This window comes from Strix uralensis, chromosome 2 (genome assembly GCF_047716275.1).
Source record: "Strix uralensis isolate ZFMK-TIS-50842 chromosome 2, bStrUra1, whole genome shotgun sequence".
Taxonomy (NCBI): domain Eukaryota; kingdom Metazoa; phylum Chordata; class Aves; order Strigiformes; family Strigidae; genus Strix; species Strix uralensis.
This window is the reverse complement of record NC_133973.1, coordinates 70,971,910-70,991,200: the sequence shown is the minus strand read 5'-3', so window position 1 is coordinate 70,991,200 and position 19,291 is coordinate 70,971,910. Positions and strand designations below refer to the sequence as shown.

Here is a 19,291-nt window from a genome sequence, read left to right as displayed (position 1 = left end):
CTCCAGTGTTTACTATAGTACATAGTAAAGCCTTAGAGTGATATTGTGCTTTTCCACAAAGGAGTAAGAAAGCAATTTTTAATTGGTGCAACCCTGGAGTAAAAATATCTTCCCCAGGAAAGATTACGTCCTTTGTAATCTAAAGCAATACCTCAAAGTACAAGAAATAGTATGATCAATGTAAGTGCTCACTAAATGAAGCTGTCTCCACAATAATGGTGCCCTTCCCTTCAAAAGCTCATATTGACATAACCCCATAGAAATAATATCCTTTGTTATGCATGTACAAGTGAATCATTCTTAAACTCTTGGTATTGTGATACATTTGTGCCCTTTAGAAACTTTGCAGTTGTTCCTCACTTTAACTAGTAAATCTTTCCATAATCTTTAGCAGCTTTCTGTGAGCAGTTAGGTTGTTGGGAGTCTCCACCTGTTTAGGCTGGCTTGCTTTAGCTGATAGTTTGTACTGCAGTGGCATGGAAAACTGAACATTTACAGCTTATTGCATGGCTAATACCCCAAGAACTTCCGAGTTTTTAATGTGCTTAGATTTTTGATCTTCATGAGCACACACCCTCAACCAATTATGAAATAATGAATTCAAAAGAATAGCTCCTCTACTGGGAAAATACCTTTTTTCAGCAGTGGCTCAGATCCACAGACTCATTTTAAGAACCTTAGTAGAGCACTGTGATGTCAAGGAACCTTTGTGGATCTGATCATTTGGCATCCATTAATATAATGGCAAAGCTATAATGAACCCCACTCTTTTCTCAAACCGTCTCATTTCTTATGTGAAATTTTGTATTTTACTACTTTCCTTCACTACTAATTTTACTACTTTCTTTCTGTGCTTCATTCAAATACAGTATGATAACAAACAGCATAGTATTTAGGGATCTTTAATTAGATAGAATCTTTGAAAGGTAATATAGTAAATAATCCAGATGGAATACAGTCAGACTAGTACAGTGGGAAATCCTGTGCTATACACATTAATTCGTATTGCCTTTTGGATGAAGAGTAAATACATTATGCAAATCTTTCTACTCTTGTGACACTTTTCTTATTTTTTATCTTGTACCTCTCATCTGGGACGTACATAAATAAAGCCATTGAAGTTACTGCTGATACTGCTGAAATAAAACATCATCCTCAACTCTGTGAGATGCTTGACATCTTTTTATGATGGTAAAATTAGTGGAAGTTTCAAGTTACTGTACTTTGCAGAGTGAGACTTTTAAGTATGACTTAACCTGGATTGAGCTGAGGATCCCTGCCAGCAATTAATAAATATGTATGATTTCAACTAGTTCAGGAAAGAGACTTCACTGTGTTTTTATTTGGATATAAAGCATGTTCAGTTAAATGGTGTAAATGTTAAACTCTTTAGTTGTGAACTGTATCTGTAAACAGTTTTCCATAAACAAAAGATTATTAGTGGAAATAAATTTTTTATATATACAGTGCTTCTCAAATTTTCTGTTTATTGATTAAATTTCTCGCACTTAAAAAATAAAATACAAGTTGTCTTTGTGAAAGTAAATACAGTGATGATATTTCAGGGAACAGAGTTCACATGAATGCTTTATAATATTGAACAGTTCCTGAGACTGCTGAAAGCTCGGTTTTAATGACAGTTGTCTTTATATGAGAATTTACCACGCTGTCTTGCCTGCACTGCCCCTTTCAAGTAGACTATTATTCACATGCTCTATCCCAAACAGCCTGGGCATGACTTGGCTTGCATTCATTCTGGTTCTGTAAGCTAGCTAGCTCTTAACCTTTCACTCTGTCCTTGTCACTTTCTCCCTTATGAACACTCTGGAGGGACACCTGCCACAGATTAAGGAGCAAAGACATAAGCTTCGTGAAAGATGATCAAATGTACAAAATTAAGATGGGAAAATCATAATTTTTAGAGTAAAATAGACATACGCATAAGCACGCTGTATAATGTTACCTCAACCATGAAGGATATTTCCTTTGTCTTTCTTCAGTAAGACAGTAACTTTCAGCTGTGCTTTTATGTCTTTAATGCTTATATAAGAAAGGATATGATTACTCTTCAAGGATGAGGAACTCTGAACTTCCAAGTAAGATTTTACCACTTTAAGACAAACTGAATTTCTAAAAAGGATAGTTTAAAACCATGAGGAAACCTCATCACTTAGACTATCTGTATGCTCTATACTAACAAATGTCCTATTATAAAGCCCTGAAAAAAGATGACAGCTTGAAATAACTGTGAAAGTCTAAGGTTCATATTATTTCCTTCCAAAGGTAAACTTTACTGTGCTTCACTAGAGCTTTCCTGGTGTCAGCAAGATAATAATTTGATTCCAGTACAGAGGGATATTTCTTGTATATTGCAGTGGCACTGTGGAATGTGGTTAATGGTCTGTCTGCTTAATGACATATTGCTGGTCATGAAAAACGGTATCTAGACAGACCTTGGCCAGACAAAAATGCTCTTTCTGTGTGATGTGTTAATTCAATTATGATTTTAACAACACATTACAAAAAGGCTGTGTTGAAATAATAAAAGGCAGAAATTTATGGCTTTTGGATTGTGCTTACAGTTTGCTCCATGTTCTAGAGGTAGTGACCTTTGTAAGGTGGATCCTTATGTGGATCTAACTTTTAGCTACATCAGCTGCCTAGGGTGTTAGCCTTTAAAGTAGCTGTTGTGTGCCCTTAATTGAATTTACCATATGACAGTGATGCAGCATGGCAAAATATCAGCTGGTAGAAAATCCTAATGTTTCAAATGAGAAGAAAGAAAAAGTAACTGAATTGGCAGAGAGGTTGCTTTTTTCTTTAAAGATTATTCACATTTTGAAATTATCTACTGATTAGTAGAACTGCTATGTCGAAAGGAAAGTAAATTAAACTATGCAGCAGTAACAGTTAACAACACTTGGTGGGAAGCAACTTTTTACCTTCTTCTGAAACAGGATAACAAAAGGGTTTTGGTTTTTTTTAAAGACTGATAAGTTACAAATCGACTTTTTAATATGAAACTTCCTTAAGGTCCAAGCTTCATATTTTTGTGCTGGGAGTATCCCAGTCTGCTAAACAGAGTATCTGTACATACATAGTAGTACATGGATGTGCCTGACCAGCTAAGAATTTCCAGAGACCCATCTGACACAGCAGGTTGTCACCAGCAGTAGCTGCCTAGGGAAGAATACATGAACAAGTAATCATGGAGTGATACTTCCCCCAAATATTCTCTTAGTATTTGCTAATCTGTGGCTTAGCCATTTGCGAGTCAGAAGTGATGATTTTTTATTTAATAAGTCCGTAATGGATTTCTCCTCTGTGAATTTCTTCAATACTTTTTGAGCCCATGTAAATTTTCAGACTATGTAGTTAAGGCACAGTTAAATTGTAGAAATCTTTGCCAAAAGAAACTATGAACCTTCATTTTGAAGCTTTCACTTGCTAATTTCAGTTCATGTTCCGAGTCCTTGAACCTGAGAACAACAATTACCTCCTGTTTATCATCTTAACTCTGTAGTGATCTTCCACCATATTCCTTTCCAGGCTGAATAACTTTAGTCTGTTCAATAATTGCTTGTGTGGAAGATAGTTCATACCTTTGCTCAGATTTGGTCTGTACCTTTTCCCAAGCCAGCCACTGAGTTTTTAAGGTGAAGTGCACAGAGCATTCAATGTATAGGCAAACTATTGATTTATACTGTGACATAATGATGTTTTTAGTTCTTTATTCATTTGTTAATAATTCCTAACATTCAAATTCCTTTTGCTGACATTGATCCAATATCTTTATAGAACTGCTATGCTTCAAGGACCTCATTAATTTGTAGATAAAGTAGGGATTTGCATCTCCTGTTCTAGCTGAATCTGTAGCTGAATCTGTGAACTGAAGACTAAGTGGATGTGTACATTTGTCTCTTGAACAGAGGTGAAAGTCGTATAGAAAATAAAAACTTTTTTGAGGGAACAGTATGGAGTTCTCTAAGAATGTGTTTAATTACAGCTGCTTACTGCTTTTGACAGAGCCTAAAGAATGAACCACAGGAAGGAACCAGAAGTTTCAGAGATGTCAGGATAGGAATAGCCTGTTGAATGAGTGATCAGAGACTTCCCCGTGTGTCAGACAGCTGACAAACTTAGAAACCCCAGGAACATTCTGCAGGAGGACTGATTGGTTTTTTCCATACCACCATAGAGAAAGCTGAGTTAGAGACTTAGAAGATGTTTTCTTCTTTTCAGTCTGTGGGTAATCAACACATAGTATTTTGCCTTGATGATCCTGTCCAGCTGTCAGTTTCATAAAGAGACATTTTTACAGCAAAAAAACCCACTTGTGCCTGGGTCAGTAATGGAACTGGATGCAGTTGGGCTGAAGCTCCCAGAAGATGATACTGAAGAGTAGCGGGATATGACTCCGAAATGCTAGATAGAATCTACAGTGGGTACAGAACTGTTACTTGAAGAATTTGCCCTAAAAAGATTTAATTCAAATTAATTTAAGATGTGAAGTTATAAAATGCTGACTTGTACTACAGCTTTGTTTCCTGTTCTTACTATAAAGCAGCAATAAGGTGAACTTAGATAGAAAAACAGTACTATTATTAACTTCTGCTTTGAAATGTACAACTATATTCATGGACCAGAAGTGCTCCCAGTTTTGTTTCACAAATACTGTCTTCTGTTTGCATGTTTCCTTGGGACTTCTCATCAAATACTGATCGAAATATTGATTTGTATGAGAATGACCTGAAACAATAATGCTGCATATTGAGAATGCTGTAAATTACAAGGGAAACTACCTTCAGTGCTAATCTGATTAATTGTGAGTCATGTCAGTCACAGTGACTAATAGTTAAATAAAGTTAAGTAATTCTGACATGTTTCTGTGGATGTTGTTGAAATGTTCCTTTCTTCAAGCAGAAATTCATGCCCTTGTGCTATACCTCTTCCCTGCAGCACTCGCTCTTAGTGTCATTATAAAAACACAAAGACTGGGGGGGGGGGCTCTGATTTCTCATTTTGTTGACATGTTTATAAGAAATGTTAATACTGAAGCTTAAGGAAATATTAAAATGTCTCCACCAAGATGAGCTACTTGGAAACCAGAGGAGACCTAGGCTGTCAGACACCTCTCCAAGGTGATGCTTCATAACTGGAAGGATTTGTCTGGCCTTTCTAGGGCCATGACCCATCAGTTTCAGGATGAGGAGTTCAAACACAGCCTTAAGCAATGACATTGGAAAGTCAAAAAAGCATCCAAAGCCCCCAGTGGGAACTGGTATGGTCATGTTTGTGAAGCTGATAAATATTTGTGTTTGACAGCCAGCTGAACATGAGCCAGCAGTGTGCCCAGGTGGCCAAGAAGTCCAATGACATCCTGGCTTGTATCAGAAATAGCGTGGCCAGCAGGGACAGGGAAGTGATCTTACCCCTATACTCGGCACTGGTGAGGCTGCACCTCGATGACTGTGTTCAGTTTTGGGCCCCTCACTACAAAAAGGACATTGAATTACTCGAGTGTGTCCAAAGAAGGGCAACGAAGCTGGTGAATGGTCTGGAGCACAGGTCTTATGAGGAGCAGCTGAGGGAACTGGGGTTGTTTAGTCTGGAGAAGAGGAGGCTGAGGGGAGACCTCATTGCCCTCTACAGCTACCTGAAAGGAGGTTGCAGAGAGCTGGGGATGAGTCTCTTTAACCAAGTAATAAGTGATAGGACAAGAGGTAATGGCCTCAAGCTGCACCAGGGAAGGTTTAGACTGGATATTAGGAAGCATTTCTTTACAGAACGGGTTGTTAGGCGTTGGAATGGGCTGCCCAGGGCAGTGGTGGAGTCCCCATCCCTGGAGGTGTTTAAGAGTAGGGTCGACATAACGCTTAGGGATATGGTGTAGTTGGGAACTGTCAGTGCTAGGTTAATGGTTGGAGTGGATGATCTTCAAGGTCTTTTCCAACCTAGATGATTCTGATGTAGGGACAGAGAAGATGGACAGACAGAAATGCATATGGGATGGGTGCCAATGTTGTGTGTGCATTTTAGTGTGGACATACTGATCGGCTCTAAAAGCTGCTGTAACACAGAGCTCCCAGCTTGTGTGCAGGTTAATCCACTGACTCACAGCCATTACTGGCTGAAACAGAAGGTCTGATCCAGTGCTGCAAGGGTTTGCCCAGTCATGGCAAAGGGGCAAGAGCTGTTAGCAATGAAGAGGAGTAAAAGGGCTTGATGGTCAGTCAATCTCAAATGCTTCTGAATCAATTGGACTGTCTTAAGGTGCCAGCTCAGGGATAGCAATACCTGTGATGGGATGGGAGCGCATGAGCATGCAATTCTCCTTCCAGGTATGATAGTACAGTTTCCTTCTGTGGACAACTGCCAGTGCCTGGAGAGAGTAAGTAAGAGCTGTTCTTGATGACCTTGTTCGGGGTGGGATTTCTAGGGCAAAGGCTGTCTGCAACCTCCCTCGTGTTCCCAGGAGAAGCCATCTACCCTTCCTCTGACTCAGCCCAGGGTTAACAGCCATCTTCTATTCTCTGCTGGTACTGCTCCTAACAGGGCTTTTAAGTTAAATTTTTCATATAAGTATGGAGTGTGCGTATATATAGTGGAAGGAATGAAGGCAGGCAGGCAGGTCCAAACCCAGCACTGGGGAGGACAGGTGTAATTCTCCTCAATTTACATATAGGAAAGTGAAACTCTCTCACTCTTGCACACACTGTCATGCTTGCTTCTGTTTTCCTCATGCTCTCTGTGACTTCTGTCTTCTGTCATCCTTGCTGTAAGTTGTTTTTTTAAAAAATGTAATTAGATAATCTTGCAGATGCTGGGAGTTGTCTTTGTCAGAGGAATTCCTGGAGATATAGCTCCTATTTCATAAGATTGACAGTTGCTGAACAAGTACTATTAAAGATAAGCTTCTTTGTGGTAGAAATCCTGTTTCACCAGCAACTATTTTTAAGGAACTGTATGACAAAACGTATATGCTTGTTCATTCCAATATGTAGATACTATTTGAACTAATTTCTGCAAATCTGTTTCACTTTTGCACTTTCTCAGAGTGTACAGGTAGCTCTTAGTGTCTCATACAAAAGCCCTACATGTAACAGAGCTTACAGTGATCCCAGTGATATGGACATCATGTGGTGTGGAAAAAAAGGGTCTCTCCCTTAGTGAAGTGATAAACACTGTGCAGGTGGTATGCATGTTAATACTCTCATTAAACTATAATTAATTGTATATTTCTATATTTATTCCAGATTTTCCTAAACATTGCAAAGTGCTTTTCAACTTTTCATGGATACTACTATTCCAATTTTATTGAGTCACATTTAAGCACAGAAGTCTCGAGTTTTTTGCTTGAAGAAGTTAAGAGTTGAAACTGATTTAATGCATCAAAGTACATAGATCAGTTCTGCTAGAAACTTCCTATGTGGCTATAAGTAACTCACTTGAGATAGACAAGCCATACTTTTGACTCAGTTCTTAGGATTTCAGCTAATTATTAATGTCCATTTTTCACACCCTTTACTATACTTTTCTCTGCCAGTTCTCTACTCTTAGACAAATTGTGTTTCAAAAAAGTAACACTTTTGTAAATAAAACTAATTAAGAAAACTGTCAAACTTTTGATCAGTTATGTATGTAATATATGTAATACTTAAGTTGTTTTTACAGCATAATAATATATAAGGTATTATATATAATGTTATGTGCATGCATATATATACACATGTACAGTCCAATTTTTAAGCTGGCAGCTTTAAGAGTATATTGTCTCTTGGTAACTGGTAGGTACTATAAAAATCTGTGTATTAAAAGTACTGAAGTCACTATGGACATATTCAAGTTTTGTGTATGTGTCTTGATCTGTTAAAGAAAAACATAAAGAAGTGACTGCAAGATTATTATTCAGCTTTTATTTATTCTTCTCTGAATTTATTATCTGCAGGATGGAATCTGTTTTGCAGAAGGGATGAGAATCAGCATAGCAAGATGTCTACAAATGAGGGCTGAAGCAGCATAGACATTTTTGTCAGAATAGTTTTAAGCATTTAGAAGAAACAGTTGAAAAGGTTGAGGGAAAGCAGTGAAATCAGAGCAGGTTAGAAGAGAGATGGTGACTATTGAAAACAAATAAGCTGTAAAAAAACCTGAGGTGTTGACAGAACTCAATAATGCAATATGGAGTGCTTTTTTCTTACAACTCCAGCTTTTGATGTCAAGTGATTACTTAAGAAAATATCTGCCTCTTAGGATGGAAAGAGAAGCTTGAAATGTGAGCCAAAATTCTGGCATACAGATATCAAATGAAAAGGTCAAAATACAGTGTTTAAAAAAACTAAACCATTGTTAAGGAGATCCTATTTTACATTTTTTAATTCACGGGACTGGCTCTAACAAGGAGGTGTTGGAGCTGGTTAGCAAAGAGGATACAAGAATTAGTGAGATGGAGCAGGGACATGAGGGGGAATACTGCAGAGGTATGCATAAGTAGTCCAAACACATGATTACAGAAATAGACCAGCACTGCAGGTGCTATTATGATTATAAATAGGAAGAAAATCTACTTGAATTATGCTGGTTTGACTCTAGACAGACTGATTTTACAGTTCCTTGCACAGTGCTTCAGATGCATCTGTTTGCACAATGTGTTTATCTTTTGAATGAATACGTAACTACTACTTGCTGTCTGATGTGTTACCTCCTGTATGCAAAAGGCATATATGTGCTCTGTCCTCTTAAGTCTTTTGCAGCAATTGAAAAAGGTAAGTTAAGCCTTCCCCAACTTAAAAGCTTCAAGTGCATAACTATTAGGATAACCTTATTTTCTTCAACTGAGTTATAATGAAAAAAGGTAGTTAAATATACATAAACTGCTTTTCATACTTTACAAAGAGCATGACTAGAAATTATCTGAAAAAGAAATGCTATTAACTCTGTATCTGGGCATAGTAATCTGATATATTAATATCTTTATTTTTAATGTCTTTTCTTCAAAGATTCTTATTTTGTTCTTGCCTAACTAGGGTAGAAAAACTGCCTTGAATGCAGTCATGAGATAAATCTTGTTCTGAGGGGCAGCCACTCTGTTGTTTCCCCTGGGAGTGATTATGGTGGTTAAACATTAATCATCCATTTGTAGGTACTGCTCTGAGCTACTGATGGCTGGGGCAGGGAAAGGTCTGTCTAGACATCTTAGTGGTCTGTCTTTCTTGGCTGAACGCCTTCAAAAATTGTTACTTCTCCTTTTAAGAAGAATACACAGAATAAAGATGTACTTTGTATGTCTGAAACCCAGTGTAGTAAAGTGCTAAAATTCTGTCAGGTTTTTTGAAAATAAAGTTTTAATAAGTTCTCTGTGTTAAAGAAACATCCGTTTTAAGTAGTGCCTCTCAGACCATAAAAGTAACCTGCTTCCAGGTTATTTGCATTTATTCAGATAAAGAGAGTTGCTGACCAAATATGAATCAGTGGGAAAGACCACTGCTTGACGGGGAAAGCAGTGAACCAAGGTTGGAATATGGGGAGGATCATATACTAAAGGTAAAGATGAACATTCAGTCTTTTCATAGATTGTTGTCTTAACTAATTTACTTGACTTCCTCAATCACATGTTTTAAATATCTAGTCTGACCACACTGTGCTATCACCACACATTTAGCCAAATAACCCTCTAGGAGATTTAAACAGGAAGTTACTGCATAAGCGATTACATTTTTATTTTATCAATGGTGATTTGGGGAGCTTGTATAAAACATCAAACTTTAACGGTCAAAAAACCCCTGTAACATGGAAAAAACAGTTTTTCTATCAAAAGAGTTAAACAGAAAAATGTAAACAGAAGTTTTTCACTGAAACCTCTATTCATTTTTCCTTCTCAGCAGGCAGAGATTCATAAAAAATAAATGCACAAGATTAGAAAATAGAGCTCATTTTCCTGATAATTAAAGTTAATGATGAAAATATACAATTATCATCATAGAATCTAATCTATATTGTCATATATCACAACAGCAGCAGCACTGAATAATTAGGACTGTTGTGCAAGGAAAAATAATCAAGTCTAACCAGGTCTCTCTCAAAATTCCTAGATAAGTAGCTGGGTAGTGGGCAGTGCAAGCAGCATTCCAGTCTCATGAACAGTATTCTCATTGTAAGATGAGAGCACTTGACTTTCCAGCTGTTGCATGCCTGCCTGCCTGAGTTTTGGCTTGCTCACAGGTGGTTTCATATTGAGGTAATCATTAAGCAGGATCAGTGTTTACTTAAGGCATATTTAGAATAGATACTGATTTTTGGTACATAATAGAAAAAGAACCTTCAATTCCTGTGTCTTACATATGTCCAGGTTTTAATCCCCAATGTGTAAAAAGATTACGTGAAAGGGGTTTCACATACAACTAACGCATGCTTCTTGAGGATCCTTTTCACCTGCAGATGTAATAGAGGTATTTTCCTTCTAGAACTCTGACTGTTTTTGCTTTCGGGGCCAAATTTGGAAGATGTCTAACTCATGGCATAATTTGCCTATTGGCAAGTATCAGTGCAATCTGCCAAGAAGAGACAGGATGCACAAGGCAGAAAAATAAACTGGGAGAAGCTTCTTGGCCTGTCTCCTTTGAAATGAAAGTTACGTTGGAGTTGTCATTTTATTATGTGTCAAATGATAATTTGGATAATAAGATGATACAGTGTTAGTTTTCTCAAGCTGTTTTTCATACTTTTTCACACAGTTTTAGCTGATATTTTGACACGTGTTCCAATAAGCAATCCTTGCAGTTGTTTTGAGAGCTACAGAGTGAGCTGCGTAAAAAGAGTATGGTTGAACCTGCTGCAGGGCAGGGGAAGGGGCTAGATGACGTAAGGTCCTTATTTCGCTCACTTTTACGTGATTTTTTTTTTCCTTTGAAGTTTTTGCATTTTCTGTTTCAACTTTTATATACTGTAAATCTTAGATAATTTGTATGATCAGTAGAGATACACACAGCTGTTTACTCTTAGTCACTGCTCTAGTTTATTTTGAGGAGTATGTTTGTGTCTAAGCCAAGGAACAGAAGAGGGGCTGAAACCTTCTATTTGGTCAATTTGCTATGACTGCATAGTTAACTCTGAGTGCCACCTACTTTCTCAAGTCATGCGTACAAAATAGAAATGAATTAGAAGTGCTGTTTGAAGTGACTTAAGATGTTTTTAGAATTCATTGATGTCTCTAAGTAAACTGCTCTGTAACTAAATCTCTGAATGAGCATTGTTGCTAGTCAAAAATTATTTCAGACCCTAGTACCAGGATTATCACAGTTCAGAAAATTGATATGATTCCAAGGATACATGATTGCCAATTTAAGATTCAATTTCAGTAAATTATTAGAGTAACAAAAATACTCCTCTTCTTGTTTAATCTTGACTTGTGAATTATGAATTTGAGTGATTTTTAGAATATAGAATGCAAGTAATACTTCTCTCACAAATGCTGATATTCTGTGCATTTGTTTTCAGTACACATTTTGGAACTTTGTACCGAAAAATCTGTTTGAGCAGTTTAGAAGAATAGCTAACTTCTATTTTCTCATCATTTTCCTTGTTCAGGTAAGCTATCCCCATTTTTCAGTAGATTTCTGGACTCTTCCTAAAAAAACCAAGGAGTTGAAAAAGGTTTAAAAATGTACTGGTTTTGATGACTGAGGAGGTAAATGTCTGAGCCTGGACAGGCTTTTACAGTGATGATGTGACAAAAGGAGTTTTATTTCATTTCCAGGTTGTAATTGTGAATCTAAACTAAAGAGAAATTGACTGGAAGTATCACTGGTTTGGTGGCAAGATGTCCTTGATAAAATTGAAAAGAATGTAATTTTTATTTTTGTTTTATAATAAACATCCAGATAAGTAAAAGCATTGTTTATAAATTATGTTGATGATAAACTTTTGTTAGTTTTGGTAAATACCGTATTTTTTTATAACAGAATGATGCCTTGGCAGAAATTTTCCAACTGCACTGTCATCAAAGCCTGTAGAGAAACCAAAATATAGATGCTTATAGGATGCTTGCTTAGGGTGATACATAAATATTTGGTTTTGTAATTATTACCTCAGATAACTAGTTTGCTGCTTTCTAGGCGTCTTTATTCTGAACCTTTCACAACCATTTAAATGTGTTAAACAATCTTAGTTAAGTGAAAAAGCTGTATTTGCACACCAGATTGTGTGGAAAGAAAAGCTATGCCAATTCCCAGGACAATTTATATTTTCTTATCATTTGAACTCCCTGTCTGGATCCTACCTCTTTGTTTATAATTGCAGAAGCCACAACTCAGTATTTCAGGATTTATTCCTTGCATGCATAAGAACAGCTGTATTGTATAACATGTAAAAACAGCATCATGTTGATTTCTGATACTGCTCAGTAATCTTGCCTCCGAAGCTGCAGCTTTCCAGTCTGGTGCTTACTTAATCAGATATTTTTAGTAGGTGTTAACACCTGAATGTTAATGTGATCTAAATACAGTATTGTATCCTATTATAGCATATAGTTACTTTTTAAATTTTGTTGGTATAGCATATATTCTTAAAATTGTATTACTGTTCTTTTTAATTAAAGTTCCTTGGTGCTTCGTAAGATATTAATGAAATGATTACTTGAAACATTTTGCTTGAGAAATTGCTTACATTCACAAAAATGTAACCAGAAAATATTTGTTCCTTTTGTTGCAGTTAATCATTGATACACCTACTAGTCCAGTTACAAGTGGACTTCCACTTTTATTTGTCATCACTGTGACAGCTATTAAACAGGTGAGTAATTTAGTGAGCAAAAGTAAAACTAAACAGAACAATTTTATTTGTTTTGTATTTCAATTTTCCCTGCCTTTTTGTGTTAGACTGTCTTAGGGCAATGCCTAGAGAACGATTGTGATGAATTTTAACAGAGTGATTTTATTTCTGTTTCTGTAGTTTAAGTAGAAGTGGGTTGCTATCAATCTTCTGAATTATATAATTTTGATGTTCTTGTGTTAACTCAGCACACTTTGACTTTTGTTTGTTTCTAAACAGCTGTTTGCATCCTATTGTGTTTTTCCATAATGACTGAAAATGAGTTTAGTAATAATTACAAAAACTTAAAAGATAAATCTGCCCTTACCTTTGAGCCTTCCTGAGCCTTTACAGTATGAACAGATAGTAGAAATAACTTTGGTTCAAGTCTTCAGTATGTGTTGATTATAATCTAAAGTTCATAACAATATCTGCAGTGCTTTCTGCAAATTATTGTATTCTCTCCTTTTTAATGTGAAAATTAATCCATAAAATTGAAGTATTTTTTTAAAATTAGTTCTTGCCACATCATTGAGTATAAAAGATCCTAATAAAGTTTTTCTGTTAAAATAGAATTACGTAATACAAGTATGGAATTGTACAGGTTTACTATTTCACTTTCAAGTTAGTATTACTAAAAGGAAGAGATTAAGGTAGTTTTTCACCTGCTACCTCAATGCTGCAGTGCTACAGTTGACATGAGCACTTAAATGTAGATGGGATTTTATTGGAATTATGGAATCTCAGATTAATATAGAATGTTTTCATTCATATGGGGATATTGCAGTCAGATCTGTGTGTTACCAGAGCTTCTGATATTACAAATTTGATCTGTATCAGGAATGAGCTTGTGATTGCCCTTCTGTTAATTTAGCCAGAGCCAAATTTGTTGACTTTGTGAGTTTCAGGCCAGCTGCAGGAGGACGGAGGATACCTGATCTGGCATAAACCTTGCTAGTACAAAGTTAATTCATCAAAAATGTCACTAAATTTGAACTAGCAAGTGAGTTTATAGGCAGTAATTTGCATGCAGTGCCTACAAAACTCTTCTGCATTTACTGTATCCTCTCACTGTAACCACAGAGTAGTTTCTAAAAATCTGGGCTCCTAAAGTAATAGTCACATAGTCTTTACAGTGGTTCTGTTATATGTTTGGGTTTTTTTGCCTTCAGTCCAATTCAATGATATTTGTTCCTGCAGGACAGCTATCAGTGTAAGAACAGTGAGTTCCCTTTCGTGGTTCAGTCTTCACTGTATTTTTGCGTCCAGACACCAGCCATTTCTTTCCTTCATTTCAGTGAACTGGGATGTGAAAGGAAAGTTTGTGCAAGCAGCTTGACGTTCAGCATCTTTTGCTGGGCCACTCAGGGGAGTTAGCACTTTTCATGGCATAAGAAAGATCTCTCATGACATGCCTCAGAAAAAATTTTCTGTCTTTTGGGAAAAAACATTCAATGAGGTAGTTGAACATAAAGAAAGTTTCTAGATCACAGTGCTCCTCATTTTAGCTCAAAACTTGTAGGGGGGGTATCTGTATTTCTTATGTACCTATGATCATGATGATTAAAACAGTGACTAACAAACATGAGGGTGTGGTGGGTTGATCCTGGCCAGCAGCCAAACATGCACCCAGCCTCTCTCTCACTCCCTTCCTCTGAGGAATGGGGAGAAAATAGAGGGAAGGTGAAAAGATGCATGTGTCATGTTAGTGACACTTTGATAGGGAAAGCAACAGCTATGCACACAAGCCAAGCAAAATAAGGAGTTCATTCACTGCTTCCCATCAGCAGGCAAACACCTGGCTACTTTGTGGAAACCAGGGCCTCAGCACGTGTAACATTTGCTTAGGAGGACCCATCACCACAAACAACCCTCTTCTGGCTGCTTTCCCTTGAGATTTTCTTGCTGAGCACATTATCATATGGTGTGGAATATCCCCTTGGTCAGTTTGGGTCTGCTGTCTAGGCCGTGTCCCCTCCCAGCCTCTTGCCCACCCCCAGCCTACTGACATTTTTTTGGAGTGTGAGGAGGTTGGAGAGAAAGCCTTAATGCTGGGCAAGCACTGTTCAGCAGTAGCCACAATACTGGGGTGTAACCAACACTGTTTTAGCCCCAAGTACAATGCACAGCAGCATATAGGATGCTGTGAAGAAAGTTAACTCCATACCAGCCAGACCCAGTACAGAGGGTAATTTTGATTGTCCCTTAATAGGATAACTGATTACATTCACAGTCTTTATGCTAAGTTCAGACTTTTCCTTTCTTAGTTTTCAAAGAAACTTCCAAGAGCAGTGTTTCCATTTCCTTACACTGCTAACTATACAGAATTGAGTATATTCTATAGTAAAATTCAGCTTTTGCAGGTGAGCAAAAGTTGTGACACATGCAATAGCTACTATTTTAGATATGACTTTCCCACTCCTAAGATTTTAAATGTTAAATGTTAGAGTCTTATTGTGGTTTGGTAGTGCTCTATCAAAGCCTGAATTACGACATGTTGTGCCCAGTACTGCAGTTCTATCTCCTTGAGTCTTTCTTCTGGCAACTGGTGTATACTTTGGGACCTGCTTGAGGAGCTGTACCAGCCCCTGGAAGTATTTATACAGACTCCATGAGGTCCCAGATTATCTCTGAGAGCATCCAAGGTAGTGATCCTTTTGTTCTACATTGAGTTTTCAAATGTGCTCAAGAGAGTTAGATGTAAAAATGCTATGGAATAGAAGTGGTATTTTCAACCTCTTAACCACTGGTGTCTTTGTCAGTCTCAATCTTTATCTCACTGCAGGGCCTTTTGAATGGAAAGTTGCAGATTCCCTGTCCTTTACTTTGTTTGTATAAAACACAAATTCATAGGATAACTGAGCAATCAAAATAGGTCACTCTGCAAAGTTTCTTGAAAGAAAATTCTTCAGGACTATTTATATTGTGTATAGGATTTAAAAGTTTGACATACTTGTATGACAATCAGGAAATGTGGCCACCTTCAGTCATGTCATCACTAACAACTTTCAGTATGGAGTTCCAGTCTTCCCAGATATTTTCTGCACTGTTATCTGCATCCGCTTCTGCAAGTACTTCGTACTTACTCAAGAGTCAGTAGCGCATGAGCAAGAGATGATCACTTAAACACCAGAAATTGTTCTACACGTTGTAAACGCCCCTATTCATCAAAATGTCTTCATTAATATTATATAATTTTGTTGACAACTCTGAATGCTCTTTTTCATATATGTCCAACAAGATTGTATTACTTGATATATGTATTGCAATTTCATTTGTTCTACTAAGAATATTTTCTTTTTTTCTCCTTATCTTGATGCAGGATAACTTTTGAAATTTTAGTTGCAAGCTAGAGCTGTTCTGTGTCTTTATAGCGAAATGTGCATTACTGCGTCATTCCCTTCCATTGTTTTCTAGGGTTATGAAGATTGGCTTCGACATAAAGCTGACAATGCAATGAACCAATGCCCTGTTCATTTCATTCAACATGGTAAACTGGTTAGAAAGCAAAGCCGAAAATTAAGAGTAAGTAACTATGACTTAACAGATTTTAGGAGTCAGGCTTTACTTCATACTTCTAGTAAAACCAAATTATACAGAAATGTAGTGTAGATGATGATAGCATTTATTACATTTAATGGAGATCAGACCTAAAATATACTGAATTTTAATGCCTCTGAATAAAGTATTTTTAAAAGCTAGATATGATTCTGCTTTATATTTGCTTTGTTAACTCCTCTCATAACTGTTCCTTTCATTTTCTGTTTTTGAACTTGGAGTTTCATCTATTTGTCTTCTGTCTTTTCCCCAGTTTTGGTCCTCTGTGGGTATGCATGTTTAATAACTTATTAAAGCCTGATTATGATAGTCAGCACTATCAATTTGTTCTATGTATGCAATACATACGTATGCATACATACATATATACCACATTCAGAATATTTTCTTCATTACCCATCAAATCACAGCCTCTTCAGTGTCCTTCTGAGTGCTGCTACATGCCCTTCCTGGTATTTTGAAGGTTATTTTCAGAAAGCAATTTCTGCTTTTTTTTTTTTGTGAGCAGAGTAACTTTTCATTATTATTCTCTTAAGAACTCAGCAAATTTGATAAATATTTGTTTGGAATTTCCTCATTTCTAATAACTTTGTTAGGGATTTCTTTTTATGCTCTGCCCTGTTTGGGCATAACTGTCTCTACAGTGTTCACAGCCTTTCTGCTGTGACCTTCTCTTTGAGTGTGATAGCTTCTGTCTAGGGCTTCCAGGTAATAAAAAAAGTTAAGACATCACATGCTGAGTATTCCATATGTATAACTAAGCAGTTAAATATTCCAAATAAAAATAATTAAGTACCACGTAACTGCAATTTGTATTCCATTAATTAATATATTGCCTATATTTTCTCAATTTCTTTGCCTTTCAGAGATTGTATTTTGAGCAACTAAATGATAGGAGAGACAAGCATAGGAAATGTTTGCATGGAAAGGGATATCTCTGTGTATGGGTAAATGGGTAAAATTTTCTGATCTGCATTATGGAAGAAAACAGACTAGATCACATAAAGGTAGACCCTTCTGCACCTAGGGCCTGTGGACACTTGATTAAAGAAAGGAAAAGAGAATTGCTAAAAGATGAGATTTATTTTTCACAGAATCACAGACTCGTTGAGGTTGGCAGGAATCTCTGGAGATCTTCTGGTCCAATCCCCCAGCTCAGTCAGGGCCACCAAGAGCTGGTTGCCCAGGCAGGACCATGCCAAGACAGCTTTTGAGTATCCCCAAGGAGGGAGACTCCACAACCTCCCTGGACAACCTGTGCCAGTGCTCGATCACCATCACAGTGAAAATGAGATGGACCCTCCCATGTTTCAGGTTGTGGCCACTGCCTCTGGTCCTGTCACGGGGCACCACTGGCTCTGTCCTCTTTGCACCTTTACCTGACATGGTGGCAAATGTTGTCAGGACACCTTTTAAATCTTATTAAGAAGATGCTCTTTGCTAGTATTTTTAATTGTTCTGGGTTTTTTCCTTATTCCTGTCATTTTTTCTTTTGCAAATATTAACTACTGTTTTAATAGGCTGTTGCATTATAGATTGCTCCTGGCTTGCAGGATGACTTGTATGCTGTGTCTTACAGAGAGAATCTTGATAGATTAATTAGTAAAGAATAAGGATCATTCAACAGTATGGTCTGTCAAAATTGAAAGTAAGAGGACACTCTTGTCTGAGTTGCACCTAAAAACTTGCTTTCTGATGTGTAAATGTTCTCAGTGGCAAGTTAAAAAACTCCAGGCATGGTGGGCATTTTTTCTCATGCTTGTTCTTGTGATGACACTCACTGTCAGGACGGGTTTGTTTGCTAAACTGGCTTACTGACTTTCTCTCTGGCCAGATTCAATATCCTGAAGAATTCTGATTTTTCTTTCCGTGCCATCTGTAGAGGTGACTAAATTTGCCGTAGTATTGCTGTGTTTGAGGTAGCTGATAATTAAATTAATGCTGTTTTCAGTGGTGAAGAGAGCTAGTGAAATCAAAATAGTTACCTGGTGTTCTTACAGTTTGTTCTAGGAATAGGTGGATTCTCTTGTCTCCTAATAGTGTATTCAAAATAATTCCCTAACAGTGTTTTATCTGGTTTTGGTTTAAGCTCTCACTTTGAGGGCTTTATTATTATTTATCATGTTGCTATCTTTTATAATTAATGTTTTTGTGGCAGAAAGACTAGTTCTCTTGAAGACACATCTTGGAAGAGTAAGGCAACTTTAGCAATAGCCTGGTCTGTCAGGCTCCACCGCTCGCTGGGATGAAGGCTCTGTATTGTTCAGGCTGGCTCAAGACAAGGCATTCACTGCCTCCAGTTCCAAACCTGCCCTTCACTGTCTCACTACGTATCTTCACTTCCCTGGGTCTGCAGAATAAGTGAGAATTCACTTAATCAAAAGGAGATACATGAGGAAATTAATCCCTCCCTAAAGCTGAACAGCCCCAAACTTTTTGTCATTGGTTAAAAGTGCAGCATTTGTGGGTTTTTCCCTCCCTAGAAATGGAGTAGCCAGTTGACATTATGCAGTTTTAATAAGTCTCTCAGTTTTGTTCAGAGACTTAAAATCTGTAAACTGTACAGCTCTGCTGCTGCACTAAAGTCATGATTTTCAAAAAGACATCATCGTTTACACAAAAGATGGAAAAATTCTTACTGAGGTTTCTGTTAATTTTCATACCTGATTGTTGCAGGTATGCCTAGCAACTTGTGTTCTCTTATGCCATATGTATAATTTGCATTTTTTCATTGCCATTGGTTAAAAAAAAGCCTTTTTTATATCTACAAGAAGTCAAATCTCATTTGTTATCAGCATCCTAGTTCTTTAGTACACTTTAGTAAATCCTATCTAAGCTGTCACAGTTTTATTTTTAGATGTTACTGTTTGTTATCAGACTATTTTGCTTAACTAGAATTAACTGACTCCTGCCAGCTGCTAAGGAT

The 19,291-nt window shown here is 37.1% G+C and overlaps 1 protein-coding gene across 10 annotated transcripts in view; it reads left to right on the top strand.

Moving 5' to 3' along the window:
• Window positions 1–19,291, top strand: part of ATP11A (ATPase phospholipid transporting 11A) — a 133,189-nt gene that overhangs the window by 64,005 nt on the left and 49,893 nt on the right. For 8 of the 10 annotated variants that reach the window (XR_012627593.1, XM_074859242.1, XM_074859244.1 and 5 more), the window contains exons 3-5: window positions 11,497–11,586; window positions 12,709–12,789; window positions 16,225–16,332. Coding sequence is in view for 9 of the 10 variants with exons in the window: in XM_074859242.1 (XP_074715343.1) it covers window positions 11,497–11,586; window positions 12,709–12,789; window positions 16,225–16,332 (279 nt within the window). In the remaining variant the exon portion in view is untranslated. Of the gene's footprint in view, window positions 1–11,496; window positions 11,587–12,708; window positions 12,790–15,374; window positions 15,453–16,224; window positions 16,333–19,291 lie in introns of those variants that run through there. The other 2 variants (XM_074859243.1, XM_074859250.1) reach the window with 2 other exon arrangements.